Source organism: Triticum aestivum, chromosome 6D (assembly GCF_018294505.1).
Source record: "Triticum aestivum cultivar Chinese Spring chromosome 6D, IWGSC CS RefSeq v2.1, whole genome shotgun sequence".
Taxonomy (NCBI): Eukaryota; Viridiplantae; Streptophyta; class Magnoliopsida; order Poales; family Poaceae; genus Triticum; species Triticum aestivum.
This window is the reverse complement of record NC_057811.1, coordinates 413305810-413329115: the sequence shown is the minus strand read 5'-3', so window position 1 is coordinate 413329115 and position 23306 is coordinate 413305810. Positions and strand designations below refer to the sequence as shown.

Here is a 23306-nt window from a genome sequence, read left to right as displayed (position 1 = left end):
AAATTCTAGGGGTCCTTTGACCTTTTAAAGACATTTCAGTGATTTTCTAACCATTTAATGACCGTAATTCAAATTTGAACTACATCTACATGCAACGCCTAACCAAAACGGTTTGAAAAATCATATTTTTGTGTACTTGTGTGCGAGTTAATTCCATGTGCAGTAACTTAGAAGGAATTTTCAAACATATTGGTCTCACGACATGGACACATGCATACATATGCATCGAGTGACATGGCATTTTAATTCCAAAAAATAAAAAAAAATGATCAGAAAACATGAAACCTTGGTTGATGTAATGTCATGCCACCAAGATGATGTGGTAAAGAAATTGTCATGTTGACGAAAGTTTGGACACACACCCCTCACAAATCGGAGCAACTCACTAGAAGGTTCGTGGTTCCGAGAGGGAACAATGCATGTTTGATGACGAACGGGAGATAGCTTCCTCTTACGTCTTTCAAATTTTTCCCTACGTTTAACATGCACTAATACAGCTGTCATGTGAAAATTTGGAAAATTTCAGGGGTCATTTGACCTTTTAAAGACATTTAAGTGATTTTCTAACCATTTAATGACCGTAATTCGAATTTGAACTACATCTACATGCAACGCCTAACCAAAACGGTTTGAAAAATCATATTTTTGTGTACTTGTGTGCAAGTTAAAAAATCATCAGACGATGTAAATATCTGGTGTTCAAAAAAGAAAATGTAAAGATCTGGCAAGACAACCGACCCCCACACGATTGGCACTCTATCTCGCGGCTCGAGGTTTGGTAGGTGAGTGGCGGGGATCATTAATCAGACACGGTTCTGTATTGGAAACCGTCAGCTATTATGTTCACATACGGATTTTGCTGCGGGAATCGTGTGTAATTCAAACTACAGTACTCGTAAATTGCGGCGACCGGCGTGTGTACTATCCCCGTCGATCTAGATTCCGGCCGCCAATAAATACTACCTTGCTCACGTCGTCCCGCCTGCATTCTCATCTACATCCTCCCCTCGCTCGCCCTCTCTCTCTCTCAAATCTCTGCCATGGCGCCGCCGGTCTGCCCACGCGCCAACGAGGAGTCACCGCCCCCCGAGGACGCTCACTCGATTAGCAGCGATGAGGACCCCTACGCGCCGCTTGACGAGGTTGCGCCCGACCCCCCAACTTTGGATTGGTTTTGGGGCCAGTACAATCTTTGTCTGTGGAAGTCGCTGCCGCCGGCTGAGAAAGCCAGGAAAGTGGCGTTCAAGAAGGAGATGGCGGCGGAGGAAGCCAGGTACCAGGCGGCCTGTGAAGCATGTGATGCCGCCTGGAAAAAGGAGGCGGCGGAGCTTTGGGGGCGGGCGCGTCGTCGTGCCGAGGATGTGTATGAAGACTGGTACTTCGCGAGGAAGGTCATAGGCGTTGGGCGCCTCGTCGCTGCGTGGAGGTGGGCCGATAAGCTCCAGCGTGCCACTGACGAGGAGCTCCGGTGTGCGCCCAACGAAATGGCAAGATCGGCCGCGCGCGTCCGCCAGCAAGAGGTAGATCGGTACGTCAAGCGCTGCGAGGCGGAGGAGGCGGAGTACTGCCTACACACTGGGAAGACGCCGCGCACCAGGGAGCTGCTGGCAAGGGTCTGCCGGAATACTGGCCCCAGGAGGGATTATTAGTTTTAGTATTATTCGTTTTCAATTTTATGCATTGTACCTAGTAGTTAAGTATCATCACGTATATGTGATGATTATATATATATATATATATATATATATATATATATTCTGTGATGAACTAATGAACAACTAATATATATATATATATTATGAATTCCATTTTTATCTGTTTTTGTATACTAATTTGAATCTAGCTGTTATCATCCACATATATAGAATGGAGAGCGTATATACACACATTGAAACAGAACTATAAGAATGGAAAACAGTGTACACACATTGAAACAGAGTAATAAACAGAGCAATACTATGATTGCTGTGAATGCATAGCTATTCACGTCGAAACGACTTTTCAAAATAAAACGCATCCATGAGACCATGACCAGCAGCCCTTACCTACGGTAGCTCTTGGCTCTGCCTGAACTCGTGCAGGCGTTCGTCCAAGCGGTCAACACGCTCGCGGTACATCTGGACCGCGATCTCGAGCTCCAAGTTGGCTCTTTCATCGAAGATCACCAGCTTGAGGATGCGACGGCTATGTTCCTCTACTGTGCCCAGGTGGACACCTGGGCCAAGGAGGCGGTCGAGCCTACAGACCAGCGCGCTGGCATCCAGCGGGCCGCGGACAAGGCGAACGGCTGCACCCATGTGAACGGTGCAGCGGGCGTCGGGTGCAAGTACGGCGCGGCCGGCCTTTGGTGCAAGTACGACGTTGAGGGCCTCTGCCCACTACTTGCGAGGAATGGGGGTACTGACGGGACGTGTACCTAGCTGTGACGCCGTGTCGACAGCAGGCAAGCGCCGATGGATCCGCTCTTGCTATGCGGCGCGCCGCGCCTCTCGCTCTGCGGCGCTCCAACGGTCTCGTCGTGCGGCGAGCTGCAGCCTATCAGCGCGGACGCGCCTAGTTTGCTGTGCGGCACGCCATCGATCATGTTGTGCGGCGAGTTGCAGCCTGTCGGCGCTGACATGCCTATCTTAATCCGCGGCGCTCAAGCGACATGCGCCAAAGGTTTGCTCAACCCTAGCGATGACGCGCATCACAGCGTCGTCCATCGCGTTGCCGGGGAGCGCCTCGGCCTCGACGGGCCGTGGCGCCTGCTCGTTTTCCTCGTCGACGAGGTTGATGGCAGAGGCGGCGCTTTGGTGGGTTGGCATGCTTGGAAAAGGTGGATGTGCTACAGGCTACGCTTGTCGCCTCCGTGCGCCGCGCTCCGCCTATGCGCAATATCGCTGGGTGGCGGGAAATAGGTGAGGAAATGGCGGGAAACGGTGGCGTGTTCATAAAATGCCATCAATTAATGGAAACTTAGCATAGAAGGAACATCGAGCTAGAACAAAAAGTAGATGATGATTAGATGAACACGGACCACACTAGGGAACCCGTCAGTGATGAATTCATCAATCCCAAACGGTTGAATACTAGCAAGCGTTTGCACACTTAACTTGAGAGTTTTCTTACATGAGCTACTAGTGGAACAGCTAGTCCTTAGGATGCCTCTTCGCATCCTTATGGCGTATCCGGATGACCGCCCGTCCCCCAATGGCCAATAGATGTTGTGTAGACAGAGAATATCACATATGTCTTATTAGAAGCAATCGTCTGTGTTATTATCAGTCTTCACACACATTTCTGATTACACACATGTTTGCCGCGTATCACACACATCTTGTTATATTGAACTGTTTCTATTCTCTTGTCTCAACGCAAATAGTTCATCTGAGTGAACCGCATGCCGTATATCGCACACACCTCCATCTCGCTGCCCGTTTCTTTTGTGTTGCCTAATCACAAACAGTTCATCCGAGTGAACCGTATGCTGTATATCGCACACATCTTCATCTGGCTGCCCGTTTCTTTTGTTCCTCCTCATCGCAAACAGTTAATTGAGCTGAACCGTATGCCCTGCATCACACACGCAACTAAAATCTGAACCGTGTTTGATGCATCCTCCATCGCAAACATTTTGCACCTTTTTTGACGGTTATTTTACACCACTGTTTGCATTATGGCATCGCACACAGTTTCGTCGAAGGGTCTCTGATCGTAGTGTCGTGTTAGCAGCAACCTATAGTAATGCAAGGTTTATGGGGATGTGGAACAAATGGTTGGACCACGGAGGAAGAAGAGGATTATGATCCGAAAAGGGAAGAAGAGACAAGTTCGGATGAATATGAAGTTCCATTACCCCAACCTGGGGACATGCACGTGGAATTCAAGAAGTCAAGTCTCCCTAATAAAGCAAAGAAACCTAAGATCCAGTTTACCCCTTTTCATCTCTTGCAGGAAAATAAGCAAGAATTATGCAAAAAGGTACTAAGGCTTGAGCAGGAGATCGATGACTTAAGGGAGGAGAATTCCATCCTCAAGCGTAAGCTGAGGAAGAAGAACACTACCTCACCACGACCACCTTCTTCATCACCAAAGGAGACTTGAGCATCGGGTATGGGCACTCCCCTTGGCTTGTGCCAAGCTTGGGGGGAGGTGCCCCGGTATCGTATCACCATCACTATCTTTTGCCTTTATTTATCTTAGTTCAATCCTTAGTTATCTTTCGATTTAGTAGAATAAAAGTTAGTTCGATCCTTTCTTTTCAAGTGCTTACTTAGTGATCTATCCTTGTAATCGAGTGCAAAATATATAATAAAGTTTAGTTTGAGTTTTGTTTTCTTTACTTTCATGTTCAATAAAAAGAAAGGAAATAAATGAAAAAGATCATATGCTAATCTTATGGTATGTAATGACATCACATAAGGAAGAGTATAAGTAGAAAATTTTATTGGAGACTTACAAACATAGCATTGGTCAATGATGCAATTCATGAAAGAATTAATAAGGGAAGAGAAGATTCACATGCAAATACACTATCTTGGACATCTTTTATGATTGTGAGCCCCCATCAAAATATTATATGCCAAAATTGTTGACGTTGGACAAGGAGGACAACGTGATGATTTATGTTTGTTCATATTCACGTAGAAGTTATATTGTCATAGATCCTTTAACACGTGGTGCTTGCCCCCCATCTTTGCTAGCCAAAAATTATGCACTAAGCAGAGATACTACTCGTGCATCCAAAACCCTCAACCCAAATCTTGTTTTGAGAGTCCACTATACCTACCTATGGATTGAGTAAGATCCTTCAAGTAAGTTGTCATCGGTGCAATAAGGCAATAGAAATTGCTTCTAAATGTGTTAGATCATTTAGTGTAAGAGAAAATTGAGCGTTGTATGAACTTGTGATGGCAAAATAATAAAGGCGACAGACCGCATAATAAAGGTTGCTATCATAAGGGGCAATATAACGTAACGTTCTTTTGCACTAAGAGATTGAGCATACAACCAAAAAGCAAATTGCAACCTCTGCTTCCCTCTGCGAAGGGCCTATCTTTTACTTTTATGCAAGAGTCAAAGTATCCCTCTATTCCTTTTTATTTTTCTCCTTTGGCGAGCACCATGTGGTGAGGGTCTAGGCACATATATCCAGTTGGATATGGGGGCGTGAGTTATTATTGTTGACATGCATCACCCTTGAGGTGAATACATTGGGAGGGGAAACTATAGGAACCTATCTTTCTATGTGTCCGGTTGAAACTTTTTGCTCATATGTATGCGGTGAGTGTTAGCAATCATAGAAGACTATATGATGGTTGAGTATGTGGACTTGCCAAAAAGCTTTGATACGTTACCCTTCCTGAAAAGATGATGAATTGTAGTTGCAAAGTTGAGTGAGAACATAGTTTGTTGGTTTTCAATAGAGTTTATGCTTTATACTTCGATGTTGTGATGAATTGTTACTTGTTCATGAGAAGTCTATGATAAAAGTTATGTGATAAAAGTTTTATAATAAAGTTTGTTGCTGTTATAATAATATACATGATGCTTCTATGTCTGTATTTTGTTTTTATCGACACATCTCTCTCTAAGCATGTGGACATTTTTTTCGATTTCGGTTTTCACTTGAGGACAAGTGAGGTCTAAGCTTGGGGGAGTTGATACGTCCATTTTGCATCATGTTTTACTACTATTATTTAGGATTTTTTTATGCATAGTAATGCTTTATGGAGTATTCTAATGTTGTTTCTCTCATAATATGCAAGGTTCACACAAAGAGGGAGAATACCGGCAGCTGGAATTCTGGACTTGAAAAAGCTACATCAGGCCACCTATTCTGCACATCTCCAAATGAGCTGAAACTTCACGGAGATTTTTATGGAATATTTAAGAATTATTGGAGCAAATAACTACTAGAGGGGGCCCACCAGGTGGGCATAACCCACCTGGGCGCGCCCTGGTGGGTTGTGCCCTCCTCGGCCCACCTCCGGTGCCCCTCTTCTGGTAAGTCATTTTGACCTAGAAAAATAAATAAAGAGAGGACTTTCGGGACGAAGCGCCGCCGTCTCGAGGCGGAACTTGGGCAGGAGCACTTTTGCCCTCCAGCGGAGCTATTCCGCCGGGGGAACTTCCCTCCCAGAGGGGGAAATCATCGTCATCATCATCACCAACAACTCTCCATCTTGGGGAAGGCAATCTCCATCAACATCTTCAACAACACCATCTCCTCTCAAACCCTAGTTCATCTCTTGTGTTCAATCTTTGTACTGGAACCTTAGTTTGGTGCTTGTGGGTGACTAGTATTGTTGATTACATCTTGTAGTTGATTACTATATGGTTTATTTAGTGGAAGATTATATGTTCATATCCATTATGCTATTTAATACCCCTCTGATCTTGAGCATGATTATTATTTGTGAGTAGTTACTTTTGTTCTTGAGGTCACGGGAGAAATCTTGTTGCAAGTAATCATGTAAACTTGACATGTATTTCGGTATTTTGATGGTATGTATGTTGTGATTCCCTTAGTGGTGTCATGTGAACGTCGACTACATGACACTTCACCTTATTAGGGCCTAAGGGAATGCATTGTGGAGTAGTTATTAGATGATGGGTTGCGAGAGTGACAGAAGCTTAAACCCTAGTTTATGCGCTACTTCATAAGGGACTGATTTGGATCCGAAAGTTTAATGCTATTGTTAGATTTTATCTTAATACTTTTATCGTAGTTGCGGATGCTTGCAAGGGGGTTAATCATAAGTAGGAGGTTTGTTCAAGTAATAACAGCACCTAAGCACCGGTCCACCCACATATCAAATTATCAAAGTAGCGAACACGAGTCAAACCAACATGATGAAAGTGACTAGATGAAATTCCCGTGTACCCTCAAGAACGCTTTGCTTATCATAAGAGACCGTTTGGCCTATCCTTTGCCATAAAAGGATTGGGCTACCTTGCTGCATATTTTTTGTCGTTACAGTTACTTGCTCGTTAGAAATTATCTTGCTATCAAACTACTCGTGACTTATAATTTCAGTGCTTGCAGAGAATACCTTGTTAAAAACCACTTGTCATTTCCTTCTGCTCCTCGTTGGGTTCGACACTCTTACTTATCGAAAGGACTACGATTGATCCCCTATACTTGTGGGCCATCACACAACAAGGTCAACGACCCAAAATTTGGTTGTAAAATGTTAACTATTTTGACATTCTAAGGATGTGTTTAGTTTGAGAACCGGGTGGAATGGAACGTCATGGTTCCATTCCACTGGAATGGGTCGGTTACGTTATCGTGTTTGGTAGATGCAATTAGGTGGGATGGAATAGTTTCATTTTACTGTTTGGTTGGACAGATGAAATCAAATAAATTTGGGCCGCCTCACCTCCTATACAAGAATGATGAAATCAAATTGATTGGGTTCACCTCACGGTTCCATTTGTATATCACCAGCACAAAGGACACTGCAATACTATGATTCAATTTGTGTAGAGGGCAAACAAATCATCCTTACGGGAAGAACAAGAACTACACTACGCATTCATAGTTTCATACAACAACAATTTTTCAGCAGTTGTTGTTACTTGTCTCGCATCCAACAAATTGCAACGCTACTTGCCGCTGTTGATCCTCCTCTTTGCTGCAAGCCACCTTCTTGTCTTGCAAGTGCCATTGCTATGTTTGTACTAGCCAACCTGCTCGTTCGAGGGCATTGAGGAAGGGATGCTGAAAGAGGGCGGGAGTAATGCGTCACTCCATGCCCACCGCTGTCGTCCAGCCTCCCTGCTCACCGTCGCTCGACTTCCCTGCACAACGCGCGCCCCCAACAACCATTAACTTCCTCTTTCTTCCACCACCCTGGCTCACCTCATCACCGCCATGTGGCTCCAGATCTAGAGAGAGAGAGAGAGAGAGGAGGTATGTTTCCCTGTTGTGCTGCAGATCGAGAGAGGAACGAGTCAGACGACTTCAAGGGAAGGAATTGGGGAGGGACGGCACGACGCAGATCGAGGGAGAGGGAGAGAGATGGACGAGGTGGTGGCGGCGCAGGAGGGAGGAGATGTGATGGGGCTGTGAGTGTGAGGAGAAAGTCGGTTCCACGTCATCCGCTCATTTTGGAGGTCTCACCCCGTTCCGAATTGGACCGAATATTCGGTCTGTTGGAACGTGACCGTTCCATCTATGTACTAAACATGAGAACGAGGCCCAGGAATGGGTTGGACCCGTGACACTCCAGTTCGTAACTGCAACCAAACACACCCTAAATGTGAAATTGGATGTTTTGCTACGTTGCAAGTTTTGTATGTATTTTGTTGCATACATGTGGGTGACATGTTGCAATGTCCCGAACCTCCGTTGTGAAGGTCGTGTTCATGCTGCAAAGTTGTTTCACGGTGCTACATACATTGGCTTCTATGTTGCATACATTAGTGATTTTCTCAATGTTTTGCAGCGAGCATTAAATATTTATTGTTATACTCTCTCCGGACATTTTAGTTCACATATAAGATTTGTTTGAAATCAAACCTCATAAACTTTAACCAAGTTTATAGAAAAAACACCAACATTTAAAATGTGAAATCAACAACATTAGATGCGTCATGACTTTAGTTTTCATATTGTATAAATTTAGCATTGTAGAAGTTGATATTTTTTCATATAAATATGGTAAAATTTTACGAAGTTTGACTTCAAACAATTTTTATATGCAAATAAAAAAGACCGGATGGAGTACATAAAAAATGTTGCATGTATCATTATTGTTTTTTTTTTGCGGGGAACATGTATCATTATTGTTGCGCGGTTTGTGAGGAAAAATCTTACGACAATGCTGCATACGCAGGAAAAATATATTATAGCACACACGATTTTATTTTGCGCAACATAATCAATGTTTAAGCGGTCGACTAGGGGCTCCTCCTCCGCCTGTCCGACATTCGAGCACAGGCCTAAAAATACATTGTCATGGATGAAATTTGCACACACAAAACATTTGGGATATATACCGCGCGGCAGGCGTGACGAGCAATCTTCAAATGTACGGCTGGGGACGGGTCTGCCATCACCTCTACGATTCTACAACCGTCCATGGCACGATCCTCTCCAGATACCACGCCCCACACCAACCCCGCCAGTCCGACGTGGCACCCCACGGTAGGTGAGTCATCTCCCTACTAAATCCACCGCTAGATCCCCCCACATGTTTCCCTGACCAAAATGCCCCTGACCCATGACACAGCCGAAGAGAGCAAGAGGGGGGCAGGCTGGGAAGGAAGGTAGGCATGCCGAGTCAAAGGCCGATGGGCAGCGCGGTAATTTCACGCCCAGATTACGCAACTACTCGGCAGCGTCTGGGGCGTCCCTGCGCTGCCGGCAGATGTGCACGCGCACCCCCGCTATTTCAAGCCCGCACATTTCCGCTGCGATTCCACCACTCGCCGCCCCCCAGCAGCCACCGGACACCTGCCAAAAGCGCGAGAGAGCCGTGGCAGATCGCATCGCCGCGTAGTGGCCGCCGCGGAGCAACCGGCGAGCAATGGAGGCCGGCGTGGGGCTGGCGCTGCAGTCGAGGGCCACGGGGTTCGGCTCCGGCCGCCGCCGGAGCGCGATGTACGGCGGCGAGAGCCGGGCTCGGGCCGTGAGCTTGCGTGTCAGTGATCTGGTGGGGTCGCCGGCCGCCGTGCGCGCGCGCGGGGCCAAGCCCGTCGTCCCGCTCCGCGCCAAGAAATCGTCTGGAGGAGGTAGATATACATCCTCCTCCCTTTTCCCCTTTTGTGCTGCTTGTTACTCCAATTTGGCTGAAAGTTTGACGCCATCTGGGCCCAATTTTAGCGCGTTTTTTCTGTGCGTGTGTTTGTTGGGAGGTGTTGAGTTTGGGAGGAAGGAAAGAATGGGATGTCAAATTGATTGGGATTACTGGAGAGTAGGAAAGGGGAAGAGAAAAGGTGTATGGTATGATTTGCCCTTATGAGGGAGCAGTAAAAAAAAAACTCGGCGTGTGATCTATGCGTTGACGAGATTCAGTGGAATTGACATTTTCTCCGTTAATCTTGTGCCTCTGCAGGTCATGAGAACTTGCATAACTCCGTTGACGATGCCCTCTTGTTGAAGGTATTGAACAATATTCTGAATTCCTGATAAAACAGAACCAAAGTCGATGTTGGAGCTGCATATCTTGTGCCACCATTCTAATACGGTTCCAATTTGATTTCAGAGAAAATCAGAAGAGGTTCTTTTCCAGTTGAACGGTCGGTGCATCTACCTAGTTGGTTAGTTCTTATCCTCCTAAATTCTGAATACTGAAAAAGATAAAGTTACTGATGAAAGTTCTATATTTGTGACTGATAAGTGAATACATGTGTGCAGGAATGATGGGTTCGGGGAAAAGTACGGTGGGGAAGATCTTGGCTGAAGTTTTGGGTTATTCATTCTTCGACAGGTTTGTATTTTCTCATGAATCTACCAATAGCAGTTTGCAAAAGGAAAGTTGATCTTGATGCTTGTACTGATGCATAGATATTAATGGCAAGGTTTGTCTTACTCTGCAACTTTTACAGTGATAAATTGGTCGAACAAGCTGTTGGCATGCCTTCAGTTGCTCAAATTTTCAAGGTTCATAGTGAAGCCTTCTTCAGAGATAATGAGGTAATGGTTACTGAATTCATCTGCTAATAACTTGATCCTTCTGATTTGTAGCTTTCATTTGTTACTAGTGATTTGAAATTCTGAATTGGAAGATTCGACATATGAGTTTGTTTTCTTTTACTTCCGAGACTTAAGTGCTGATTTAATCTTCTTTTATGTTTTCCAGAGTAGTGTCTTGAGGGATTTGTCCTCAATGCGGCGATTAGTTGTTGCTACTGGAGGTGGTGCTGTTATCCGACCAGTTAACTGGTATTTTGAGTTGACCCTATTTCTCCTTGTGGAATAGTTTGTCCCTTCTCTTTTGCTGATAGATAACGTTGCGATCTCTTGTATTATCAGGAAAAATATGAAGAAGGGCCTATCTGTTTGGTTGGATGTGCCCTTGGAAGCTCTTGCAAGGCGTATTGCTAAAGTGGGGACTGCCTCGCGTCCTCTTCTAGATCAACCATCCGGTGATCCATACACAATGGTAACTTCTTGATCTTTCAATTTTTGCCGTGTCAGAATATGGATATGAATAAGGTAGATTAATTTGGGCTAGTAGTGAATTTTTTTCAAGGCACTGTGTTTTTCTTCTATTCTGTTTCGAAACAGAGAACTTCAATAAAGATCCATATACACAAGTTGTATCACAGGAATCCAAGTTTTTATTTGTTGTAATATTACTGTACATTTGTCCGCATTCTCTGTTAGTGTTGGTATGGCTGACCGACTGAATTCCTTCTATCTTTAGGCCTTTTCGAAACTCAGCATGCTCGCGGAGCAAAGGGGCGATGCTTATGCAAATGCTGATGTCAGAGTTTCTCTCGAAGGTATGATCTCCATAATAAACACCGGTCTTGTGCAAACCCATGCCTTCCAATCTATTGAATATCAGAACATGTGATCATCATCAATCACATATGCATGTGACTTCCAAGGAATAACAAATCTGCCTTTACCATTTGCAGAGATCGCATCTAAGCTGGGTCATGACGACGTCTCTAAGCTGACACCGATTGATATTGCTCTCGAGGTATTAAAAAGAGAAATAGTCGTTTGGGTGCCACATAAAATTTTCTATTTCCATTCCACAAGTGCCTGAACATAACATCTTTGTCGCCCTGCAGTCGCTCCACAAGATCGAGAGCTTTGTCGTCGAAGACACCGCTGTCGCCGACTCACAAACGGAATCGCAATCTCAAAGGATGCATACCTTGTAGGATATGAATCCTTTTTGTACCATGTAGAGCGCGGCGCGGCCCAGCACAGCTGAGTTATTCATTCGTTGTATCGACCAGGAGGAAGCGCTGGAGTGTCTTTTCTTTGTAAGCTGTAAAATGGCGGAATAATGGAGCTAATATAAAGATCCTTGTGGGTTGAAAGAACCCTGGCTTCCCCCTGGCTTGATGAAAGAAAACAATATGTCACCTTCCTTACTTTGCCTCCTTGGATTGGATAAGCCCTTGTCATAGGGGTTGGTCAGTCCCCGGTCAGCGTCACGGGTTGGTACGCCAATTCGTCCTCCGACCTGCCGGCAGGACCGCCCAATTCAGGACAAGCATCGTCGTCCATTTAGATATAGGAACGCTGGGGCTTGGCTAGGGCCAACGGCGACACTGTTCCCCGTGGCTTGGCAATGGAGTAGATCTGGAGGCGCCCATGCGCAGTGGCTGATCGTGCGTCCTGAATCTGTTTCACAATTGGATTGCAACATCATCTTCGATATAAGAAAGGACAAGAGGATAGGGCAGCTGATGGCTTATCCGGTGCAGGGCACCTACGGCCATAGCAAGCTGTTTCACTGGTACAACCTGCGTCGGTATATAAGATGTTCTAACTTTTTTCTGAATCAGATCTAGGAGTGTATAGACACGCCTGAGTGTGTTTGTTCAGTATATAGTCCATACTGAAATATCCAAAAGTAGTTAGCACTGCAAAGTCCTGGTGACCAGGGATTTTTGTTGCACAATGACATCACTAAACAAGGGGAAAGAATGTGGATCGGCTATAAGTTTTGCTTGCAAACAAGGTCAATGCAAGCTTTTCAAGTTTTATGCCGCCGTGGTAGGACTACATTCTCTGGAATTCAATCTACATATCAGACTCGACCTTTATCTATTCCCAAGGGTGCTTGGCAAGATGTCACCATGCACTTCGTTGAGGGGTTGCCATCTTCCTCACAGTTATTCTGGTGGTAGTTGACAGATATACAATGTATGCACATTATGCTACTCAAGCATATTTGACAGCTCGAATTGTTGCCAAACTTTTCCTGGATAGCGTAGGGAAACTCCATGGCGTGCCTGCCAAATGGTGTCTGGCAGAGACAAGATCTTTCAAAGTGCATTCTGGCAGGTTCTGTTAAAAAGGTGTGATACAAAATCCGCATCTTCGGGTGGCTTGCCGCGAGCGTTCAGTCGAAATCAAATCCCTGAAGAAGCATATCCGGGATGAACACTTGTGTGAGCTCTGCCGGCGGTCATCGAAGACCATTGAGCACATCTTTTTTTGTTGCCGCGTCGCCCATGTTTGACGTGCTCTCAGCGTCGTCGCTGGCCTCGACTGCCAAGCCACCGTGTGCCCCCTTTTCGTGTGAGAGATGGAATCACCGCCACGACGCCGTGTTGCGTGGGAAACGGTTGGCGATCGGTCACACCGTCATTGCTGCGGTGATCGGCATGAAGTCGTGGTCTTGTCGAATTAAACTGAAGACAGGAACGCCCCATTGCTTAGCTCTATAAGACTCTGGTCCTTGTGTAAACCTCGGATAGCTAAGTTCTCCATTTCAAAATATTTGAAGTTTAGGTCTGTCCTAAGTCCTTTAGGCCTGACCAATTCTATAGAAAAATGTACTTAAAACGTCTTCCCATCCTCGGCCGCACCAAAGCCGTCTAAGGGTTTTACCTCCCTTATCTGACACTCGATCTACTGAACTGATGAGGTGATTCAGGGCAGGGAATGGATTTCTGAATTCTGAATTTCTGAAGCAGCAATTGGCTAAAGCACAACTTCATATGAAACATTACACTGATCAGACACGGCTTCAAGGTAAGAAGGCGAAAGCATGAAGTGCAGAGGCATAGTCACTTCTGCAAGTGGGTCCTTATTGTCCAACTATAAGTAACGGAAGAATGTTACCATTGGTGAATGAAATCTGCAACCCTCCCCCAATCTCTGTTCCTAACACTCACCGCCATCTATTCTACAATCAGGGGGGGACGTCTATCTCGCGCGCAGAGAGAACAGCAAAGCAAAGATACCATGTTGATCGTAAAAGGAAAAAAAAATAGCTTTGAAACATCATGCCCAGATACTTGGGAGTTTGGATGATAATGCACAGCTGATGTCACTCAACAATATACATCACTAGACATTTTATTCAAGGGCAATGAAAATAATAAGGGGTTTGGGGTTCCATCTTTACACAAAAATTCCCTGCTGCTAACCAAATAGAAACACATTCTAGAACTTCTCATGCTTCACAGACGAACGCCAATAGGCTTAAAAGATGAACAAAAGAATGAGCAAAATAGAAAACAAATCCGTCTTTGTGGGTGCACTTACTATGTTCAGTACTAGCATATTCTCACTGTCCAAGCTTCCCCCATATGCCTTTCTTTACTGTTAGGCACTTCAATTTACCAAACACGAACCCTGACTTTGGAGGATTGCCATCTATAAGGGAGTTCTCGTATATCTCCTTGCATTCTTGTACGACCTAACAAGCGAGTAGGATATAAGAATCTGTAAGACATTTTTTCAGCAAACCAGGAGAAGTTTTTTTTAAGAAAACCTGAACTTATGTATAAATGGCGTCGTAATTGTCAAAATTTCTCCTGAAAACCCAATTTGACTATCAACAAATTGCACACCAGATATTTATGATGTGAGAAACTTTGTTCCTACCTCCTTGGCTTCTTTCCGTGGAATGCCTTCCCGCAGTGCAACGAGCTTCTCAACAACCTCCGACTACATAACAGACAAGTCAAATAGCAGAGCATCAAAACAAATGAATGGGAGGACAGAATTTATGAATTATAATAGTATGTGATCAAACAAGGGCAATTATAATGCTTGGAAGAAATTACCGGGCAATCTGGTTGATGTTCCAGAATATTTGTGTAAATCAGAGTGAAACTATCCAGACTCTCAGCTGAAGCAAGCTCCCTTAGATCAGCCAGAATTCGTACTCTGTTTTCAACTTTCTGAACCACATTGCAGAGACAGCATGTCAGAGAACTGGTCCACGTTATAGAAGAATCAAGCCAGAATGTGGGACTAGAATTCTAGGATAGGTGTTTGCAGTGGCGGAGCTACAAATAAAGTGTTGGGCGGGCCACCAAGCACATTTTTTTTCAAATTCTGAACCATATGTATACTAATTCAATGAATATAGTCATTACTCAGTACCAAACAGTGCTACCAAATTGCAAAGCATTATTAGACCGTAAACGACAATGCCTTTGCACACTATAAACTGTAAAGAACAAGATCTTTAGGGGATTATTTGTGCTAATTGGGGATTTAGGGGATGATTCAGTGAGAAAGTTTCTATGAGTGAGCGACCCTTGATAAACGCCGATTGATACGTGTCAATGTCAATAAGTGAATGAGTGTTGTTAAAGACAATGTGTGTTCCTCTTTGAAACGATTTTCATGACCTAGGTGGGAGTTAGGAAATAAATTGGAGATTATTCAAAGCTATATATCTATGCGCACGGCTTTAAGGCATTCAGATGGATTGAGAGAAGGAGCTGGCCTGCGTGGCCGCCTTGCCAGCAGCCGTTGCGTTCTGTGTGGCCGCGTGGGTCACCGTTGGCTGACTGGCTACATGCGCTGGTGTCCAGTGAGCCATCCGGCCGTGGAAGGCATTGATGTGTGCGGTGCGTCAGTGGCCGGCAGCCGGCGACTGCTGTGTGCAACGATATGAGCTCTGCTCGGCGGCTGCTCCTGAGCTTTTCTTCCTTTTTATTAGGAACGATCGAACGAGGAAAGAGACAATGATTTTATCAGGCTGCTGCGTGTACCGTATCGTTCTAGCGCTAGACTGGGCCAATTATGGCCTGCTGTGTGTGTCAGTGTCGTTGGCTGGGCTACACATAATTTATTATTCACTCCAGTGCTGGGCAGGCCACGACCCAATTGGCCTTGCCGTAGCTCCGCCCGTGGGTGTTTGAACGCAAAAATACATTAACCTAAAAGATGTATTGTACCACGAAATGAACACACCCTACTCTTGCAGAAAATGCTTTTCAATATTCATACTGCCACATAATGTTGTTGAACGAAGGAGTTGTAGCTGTAAATAGTATGAAACTTCCAGCAGTAATTATACTTACAGTCACACTAGTGTGCTCTCTGAAGAAATCCATAAGCACTTCTTCATCTAGCCTCATCCTCTCAACCGTTTCTTCTTTTATATAATTTTTCTAAAGGTGCAAGAGATAAGATGAAACGAAGTGTGAAATGATCAGTGAAATCGGTAAAAAATACTGTCTGAACCAAGAACACAATAGGAAAAGCTCATTTCAGAATGATTCTAGAGAACATGGAAGGGTCGGTCCTCCCTTTGTGATGACTATACATCATATATATGTTCCCACCATCCCTCCAAATCACAAGTATACAGTCATTCTGAATAGTACCAAGGGGAGTTCTGCAAACCTGACTGAGAAGATGGTCAACATATACAACAATTGTTTCCTCTAGGCAAGACTCCACAAATCTTCGGAACGATCTATCTTCAATATATCTAGACAAATAAACCCATTTACAATTATAAGCAGAAAGATATGATGAACCACATTTATCAGTGATAGCAAGCATTTGCATGCCATAACCCCCAGTGTGGCTTATAGGAATATTACTAAATAGGATGGCATCTATTACAAAAATAAATAAATAAAAATAATTAGTATGTACTATTTTTGGAACTGGAGTTCCCAAATTTGATGAACATGTATGAATATGATTTATGTTGAGATTGCAGGATCTAGGGATATAGTTCAGGTCATGGCACAAAATTTGGTAAATGTGCAATTTTTCAAAATTTCATGTCCTCAAACCAATTTGAAAAGTTTTCTGCTCCAAAATTCATAGCCATGGTATAGGTAAGTAACGACAAGTATGATCCACGGCAGTCCTCAGGGGATACCCATCTGTCACATAACACTTATTGTGTAAACTTACAGTTTCACATCGCCAAAATAATCAGCAAACGTGGCGACCAGATATTCGGTCACCATTCCATCCATCCAGTCTGATAAAAATGAACCACTGTTAGAAAACAACAATCCGTCTCTTCAAGAAACACTTGAAAATAGCCTTAGAAAAGCATGCCAGAGATTCCTAAAGTATGTTAACCACAAGTAGAAGAGGTAAACAACTACTGTACTTGCATACAGCTGCCAACTACAGATGGTGATTGAATAGAGGCAACAGTGATAGCCAAAAAATAAATACCAGTCAATAAAATATCTGGAGATACATATCACCACTGTTACTGTGTAAGCATAAAAACATAAAAATGACCCAGCGCTTTTCTGGGTTTCTAAGTAAGACTATCACAGACGTAGAGGAGTTGCTTGTGCTTCAAATTCCAAATGATCAAGAAAATGACTCAAACAAAGGTGCAAAGGGGTAAGGATAAATTTGTTACCCAAACAATACCAAGTAATTACCTTTTTGGTAAACCTTCGCAAGAAGATCCTGCACACCTGGGTCTTCGAAAATAACACTGACAGTTTGAAGGACCGCCTCCTGTTGAAAGAATCGATAACTTTAGTTAAAGCAGCAATGACCTTTTGTTGTCTACAGACACAGTTGTATCAAATAACATTGCTTGGAAGATGAACCAGCCAAGTTTGGCCAGTTCTCAGCACATGGGGCAAGATAGCTGAGTCAATGCATGCCCACCACTCTTACCACCTGTTCCTTGGGCAGTACTGGACAGGGATTGGCCAGAAACCAGTGTCAATAACCAAGAGTTAACCAGTTCAGTGCTTGCTTTTAGTACTCATATAAATATTTAAGCAGCTTTTCCAGAATTGTGACAAAGTTACGTGGAAGCCCTTGGACCATAACTAGGTGACTCGGCAAGGGTTCTTTTCATTACCTCCCCACTCGTGTCCGACTGTTTCAGTTTCTACAGGGTAGCATGTATAGGCAAGAATCTCGGTTTCAGGACCACAACAGCGAAATCTCAACTAGCCCATAGCAGGTTGTGCAGAATTTTACACCAAACATTATTACGAACTTCCTTGGTTATATGCTGTAGCAACGTGTGCAATTAAGACATCCGTGCATGGTTTTAAATAGCGCGCTATAGGTACTTTGGTCCAAACACATGAACACATGTTTTAAACTGCGCGCTATAGCACCGCTATAGCACACTACTATACCGTTTAGAAGGGGTCCACCGCTAAGAGGCATAGCCCGCTATCTAAAACTATGCATCCATGTAGAAGTAAACATCAGACACCTCAAGAATCAATTTCGCATTGATTAGCAGGTTGAGTTTCATTTCTCAAACCTAACACTAATGTTACATACATATGTAGTGTATCTTATGCATGCAGGTTGTAGAACAAACCTTGGCAACCTCAAGAAATCCTTTGCAAGTGTCTTCAAAATTAACCTGCAAAACAGAATTTTACTCACATGTAGAATCTATAAAAAAATGCTTAAGATGTGCTAAAAGAACACAGAAAAACTGCCATAATAACACATATTTTCAACTCTATGCTGTCATCAACTTCTGAAATGCTTCACATTCCCAGTTTTCCAGTCTTGGCGCCTCACAGAAAATACCATTAAGTCTTACCTGTTCGTCTCCCATGAAGTTTGCTCTCCCAGCAATGCATGTTTTTAGTCTGCATGTACAAACTATATCTAAAATACTAGAGTATATGTCCTACTTCACAAGTTGTGGTCCATGAGAATATTCTACCTCCAGGCTGAAAACATTCTACCTCACAAGTTGTGGTCCATGAGAATATTCTACCTCCAGCCTGAAAATATTCTAGCTCCAGGCTGAAAACGTGTTGCTTTAACTCCATGCACATAGAACAAGAAACTAAGCAAGGACTTTATACTTCCAACTTTTGACATGTTGGGCCCTGTTGATTGTGCAATCGTCTCTTTGACGACAATAAGGTGGTAATTGCTACGAAAACCCAACAAGACTTCAGTTTGTAACACGTAACCAACTTCCTAAACATCATGTATTTTAGACTAGAGAAAATTACTTTGATGTGCTATATAAACTATACCATATGACAAGCACAAATCATCTACCTCGATTTTAAAATTAAAATAGTCAGAATGGTTGTCCATGTTCTCAATCCTTGCCATGGAGACTAGTTCTTACCAGGAAACTGAACCTTATGGTATGCAGGTTCAGATACTACGGATACTTGGGTAGTATTTTCAGTAAAAAGAAACAGGGAGAATTTAATGATGTATATGATTGAAAACACATGAAGTCATCTCCAGAGCAAGTTTGAAAATGTGAAAGAATCTAAGGACCAGGCTTGATGACTCATTAGTACCTGTTCAGCATAGTTCGGAGGAAGCGCTTCCAATGTGCTGCTACTTAGCTCTGATGAAAGTTCGTAGCAACGCAGGTTGTTGTTAATCTGGTCAAATAATACAAGGACCATATAATAAGAAACAAATAGTAGCAAGAACTGACATGGAACGGCTAAATGTACATGCTAGTGAAAGAAAACTACGGACCAATGCGCACAGAGTTTCCAGACCGACATCAGAAGCTGGCTCCTCAAGGCTTTGCCTCTCAGCTGCTTGAAAATCAAGCATAACCTTTGAAGGTATCAAAAGAAGATGAGTTGCCACATTTCAGTAATTTGCTTCAAATTGCATGAAGCAAAGCACAGCAAAAAATAGTGAAGACTAAAATAATGTTGAGGGCAACTTGATAAGTACCTGAATAACTGCGAGAGCAATACGATATAGCATGACATCTGTGCTATTGTCTCTTACTATCTGCACTTGCTCCGTCAATATTCTGAATAGATCTACAGCTGCAGGTGTATATAGTTTTCCATCCTCTGTACTCTTTGGTGGTTGTGTTTTATCAGCCTCCAAAATGTTAGTGTACCATTTCTACAGAAGCAAAAAAGAGTATGAATAATCATGATTAAGGTCAATATGAATTCAAGAGATAAAGTTAGTACCTTAGTTGTTGCCTGCATACGCTCTACATACATATTCATGAGGGGATCCAATGCACCACTTTCTGAACAAACTTGGGCAAGAGACTCGTCCACACCAAGGCCAATAAGATTATCTTGATATTGCACAACCCAACCTGTTACCTACAGTGAGCAGTCAATTAATGCGCTTGCATTACAAGCGAAATAAAAGCAAACAGAAAAAATATACTGACAAGTGGTCATCACATGGAAAAAAATATAGCAGAATAACACAACGAATTTAAATATCACATACCTTTAGTATATTTATATTTTGAATATCATTTGCTCTTTCACTGAGCAGTCTTAGCATATGAATGAACCTTTCAGTATATAGATTTACCAGGAGCTGGAAAATTTCATATCTTGTAGAAATAAGAAAATCAAAGAAGTTAGTGGATGATATGAAAATATTAGCAGTTACATGTCAAAACGGCCAAGTAGAAATCATGAACCCCAGCAATCAACATTTCATAGAAGAGGAAGAAAAATCATGTTTCTCACCGAAGGGATGTACTTTTAAGCAATTGGTATATTGAAAAGTTAGAATGCAATACATTTGGAGCATTCCCATATACTGAATTAAGAAGGCATATAGTATGGCCCATGATAGTGTTAAGAGTTATATTGATGATGGCCTTTGGCCTTTTGTATTCTTGACTTTTGGCATCCTCATGTACATCATATATATGGTGGCTTTGGCCTCCTAGAAATACAAGTTGCATTATAACATGGTATCGAGCCTAGGTGAGTTTTTTTTGGCGTTGCAACTCGCCTCCTGATCCAACCTCGCACGCTGCCGTCGCTTTCTTGCCGGTGGTTGCTGTCTTCCTTGGCTCCAGGCCGGCCCAATCCGGCGGCTCTCTCGCCGATCTGCTTCCAAGTTTGCTGCCCTTGAGCGCACCAGCACGTGGGACCTGGTTTCTCTTCCTCCCCGTGTTTGTCCCATCGCTTGTAAGTGGGTCTATAATATTAAGACTCGCTCTGATGGTTCTATTGAGCGTTACAAAGCTCGTCTTGTGGCTCGTAGCTTTCAGCAGGAGCATGGTCGTGATTACGATGAGACTTTTGCTCCTGTGGCCCATATGACCACTGTCCGCACACTTCTCGTTGTGGCCTCTGTTTGCCACTGGTCCGTGTCTCAGCTTGATATAAAGAATGCCTTTCTTAATGGTGAGTTGCGTGAGGAAGTTTATATTCAGCCACCACCTGGGTATTCAGTTCCTGATGGCATGGTTTGCCGTCTTCGTCGCTCTCTATATGGCCTAAAGCAAGCCCCCCGCGCTTGGTTTGAGCGTTTTGCCTCTGTGGTCACTGCAGCTGGTTTTTCACCCAGTACTCATGATCCAGCGCTGTTTATCCACCTTTCTGCTCGTGGTCGCACTCTTCTTCTATATGTTGATGACATGATCATCACTGGCGACGATTCTGAGTACATTGCCTTTGTCAAGGCCCGTCTCAGTGAGCAGTTTCTTATGTCTGATCTTGGTCCCCTTCGTTTCTTGGGATTGAGGTTTCCTCCACCTCGGATGGCTTTTCTATTTCCCAAGAAAAGTATATCCAGGATCTTCTTACTCGTGTTGCTCTTAGTGATGAGCGCACTGCTGAGACTCCTATGGAGCTCAATGTTAACCTTCGCGCTTCTGATGGTGAGCTCTTGTTGGGAGTCTTGTCTATCTTGCTGTTACTCGTCCGGATATCTCCTACCCTGTCCATATTCTGAGTCAGTTTGTTTCCGCTCCCACTTCAGTTCACTATAGTCACCTTCTTCGTGTTCTACGATATCTTCGTGGCACGATCTCTCATCGTCTCTTTTTTCCCCGTTCCAGCTCGTTACAGCTCCAGGCCTATTGGGATGCTATGTGGGCCAGTGATCCTTCGGATCGCCGTTCACTTTCTGCTTACTGTGTTCTCCTTGGTGGTTCTCTCATTGCCTGGAAGACGAAGAAACAGACTGCAGTTTCTCGTCCGAGTGCAGAGGCCGAGTTGAGAACTATGGCTCTTCTGACGGCAGAGGTGACTTGGCTATGATGGCTACTGGAGGATTTTGGTGTTTCTGTTACTACACCTACCACCCCCTTGTCCGACAGTACAGGTGCTATTAGTATTGCGCGGGACCCCGTGAAGCATGAGCTTACCAAGCATATTGGTGTTGATGCTTCTTATGTGCGCGTTGCTGTGCAGGATCATGTTATTGCTCTTCAGTATGTGCCTTCCGAGTTACAGCTAGTGGACTTCTTCACGAAGGCATAGACTAGAGCACAACATAGATTTCACCTCTCCAGACTCAGTGTTGTGGATCCACCATGAGTTTGAGGGGGGGTGTTAAGAGTTATATTGATGATGGCCTTTGGCCTTTTGTATTATTGACTTTTGGCATCCTCGTGTACATCATAAATATGGTGCCTTTGGCCTCCTAGCAATACAAGTTGCATTATAACAAATGGGAGCCCTCAACATATCTTTGTCTTCTTAATTGTTATGACATAATATTAATTTCTTGTGCATATAGAACAAATAGTATTGGACATATCTTCCAAGGATAACTATCGTTTGTAATACGATCGACATACCTAGGAGGAAAACATGGTGCAACATAGTCATAGATATCGCCAAGCTCTTCTCCAATCTGTATTGAATTGGGAGCAGAATTCCATGTCAGTCAGATCACTAGGTAAATCCAGACAAGCATACTTTCTTCTAAAGAAACACCAGACATTCTTTGTCAGGTCACAATTTAAAAATGTTCAAAAAAGCGGAAAGCGTAAGCGAAGCGGAAGGCCACAGCTTAGAGCAATGAGCGCTTAAGCGCAGCTTAATCGCACTAAAGCGTTTTTTGAAATTGGCTAGAATTTGACAGATTTTGAATAATATATACATGAAAATAGGAAGCATGGCATATGGGTAGTTGAAATAGCATCTGAAATACAGTTCACACAATAGGAAATACATATCAGGTTCGCATAGCAAGCAAAATAACAACAAAAATGCAGTTCAGTGCAAATAGACATAACCTAACAGAGATCATGTGGACAAAATTTTGGCAAAATATGAAGTAAATAGTTCTTAAACTGAGCCTAATAATAAGATAAATGGCATATTGCCATTATTGCGCAAGCCAGATTTGGTCAAATTAAAAAAAGCTTAATCTACCGCTTAGGGCAAAAGCGAAGCGCTTAATCGCGCTTAAGCGTCGCTTAAAAACACTTTCTTGAACGCTTAAATTTATAGAACAAGTAGGATTAAGATATATTTGTAGACAAGATAAATAACAAAAATTGAGGTCATCTACATCAAACAAGTGCTAAATTATGGAGCCAAAAAACGTACACAGTAATACATGATTCATGATTACTAATGAACTGAAATATTTTGCGTTAAATTTCTTAACAGCCACGCCAGTCTTGAGTAGGATACTTGAGAGCTGAGGTTCTAGGTCCATGAGTCGAGTAGCTGCCCCACTGGCTAGGGGACAAGTCATAGCA

At 43.5% G+C, this 23306-nt stretch overlaps 2 protein-coding genes across 2 annotated transcripts in view; one reads left to right on the top strand and one right to left on the bottom strand.

Moving 5' to 3' along the window:
- Positions 1–9324: 9324 nt before the first annotated feature.
- On the top strand, positions 9325–11994 carry LOC123145478 (shikimate kinase 1, chloroplastic). Its single transcript, XM_044564905.1, has 10 exons — positions 9325–9723; positions 10047–10093; positions 10197–10251; positions 10349–10421; positions 10540–10627; positions 10794–10876; positions 10967–11096; positions 11361–11439; positions 11578–11642; positions 11737–11994. The coding sequence occupies exons 1-10, from the start codon at positions 9519–9521 to the stop codon at positions 11827–11829; spliced, it is 918 nt and encodes a 305-aa protein (XP_044420840.1). The 5' UTR covers positions 9325–9518; the 3' UTR covers positions 11830–11994.
- Positions 11995–13953: 1959 nt separating this feature from the next.
- LOC123145477 (exocyst complex component SEC6) overlaps positions 13954–23306 on the bottom strand; it is a 14771-nt gene continuing 5418 nt past the window's right edge. The window contains exons 12-25 of the mRNA XM_044564904.1: positions 22395–22450; positions 20078–20186; positions 19804–19944; positions 19553–19732; positions 19346–19429; positions 19159–19245; positions 18201–18245; positions 17290–17368; positions 16799–16868; positions 16274–16361; positions 15949–16038; positions 14698–14814; positions 14516–14578; positions 13954–14327 (exon numbers count right to left, since the gene is read on the bottom strand). Coding sequence (XP_044420839.1) covers positions 14196–14327; positions 14516–14578; positions 14698–14814; positions 15949–16038; positions 16274–16361; positions 16799–16868; positions 17290–17368; positions 18201–18245; positions 19159–19245; positions 19346–19429; positions 19553–19732; positions 19804–19944; positions 20078–20186; positions 22395–22450 — 1341 coding nt within the window. The 3' untranslated portion in view covers positions 13954–14195. The remainder of the gene's footprint in view (positions 14328–14515; positions 14579–14697; positions 14815–15948; positions 16039–16273; positions 16362–16798; positions 16869–17289; positions 17369–18200; positions 18246–19158; positions 19246–19345; positions 19430–19552; positions 19733–19803; positions 19945–20077; positions 20187–22394; positions 22451–23306) is intronic.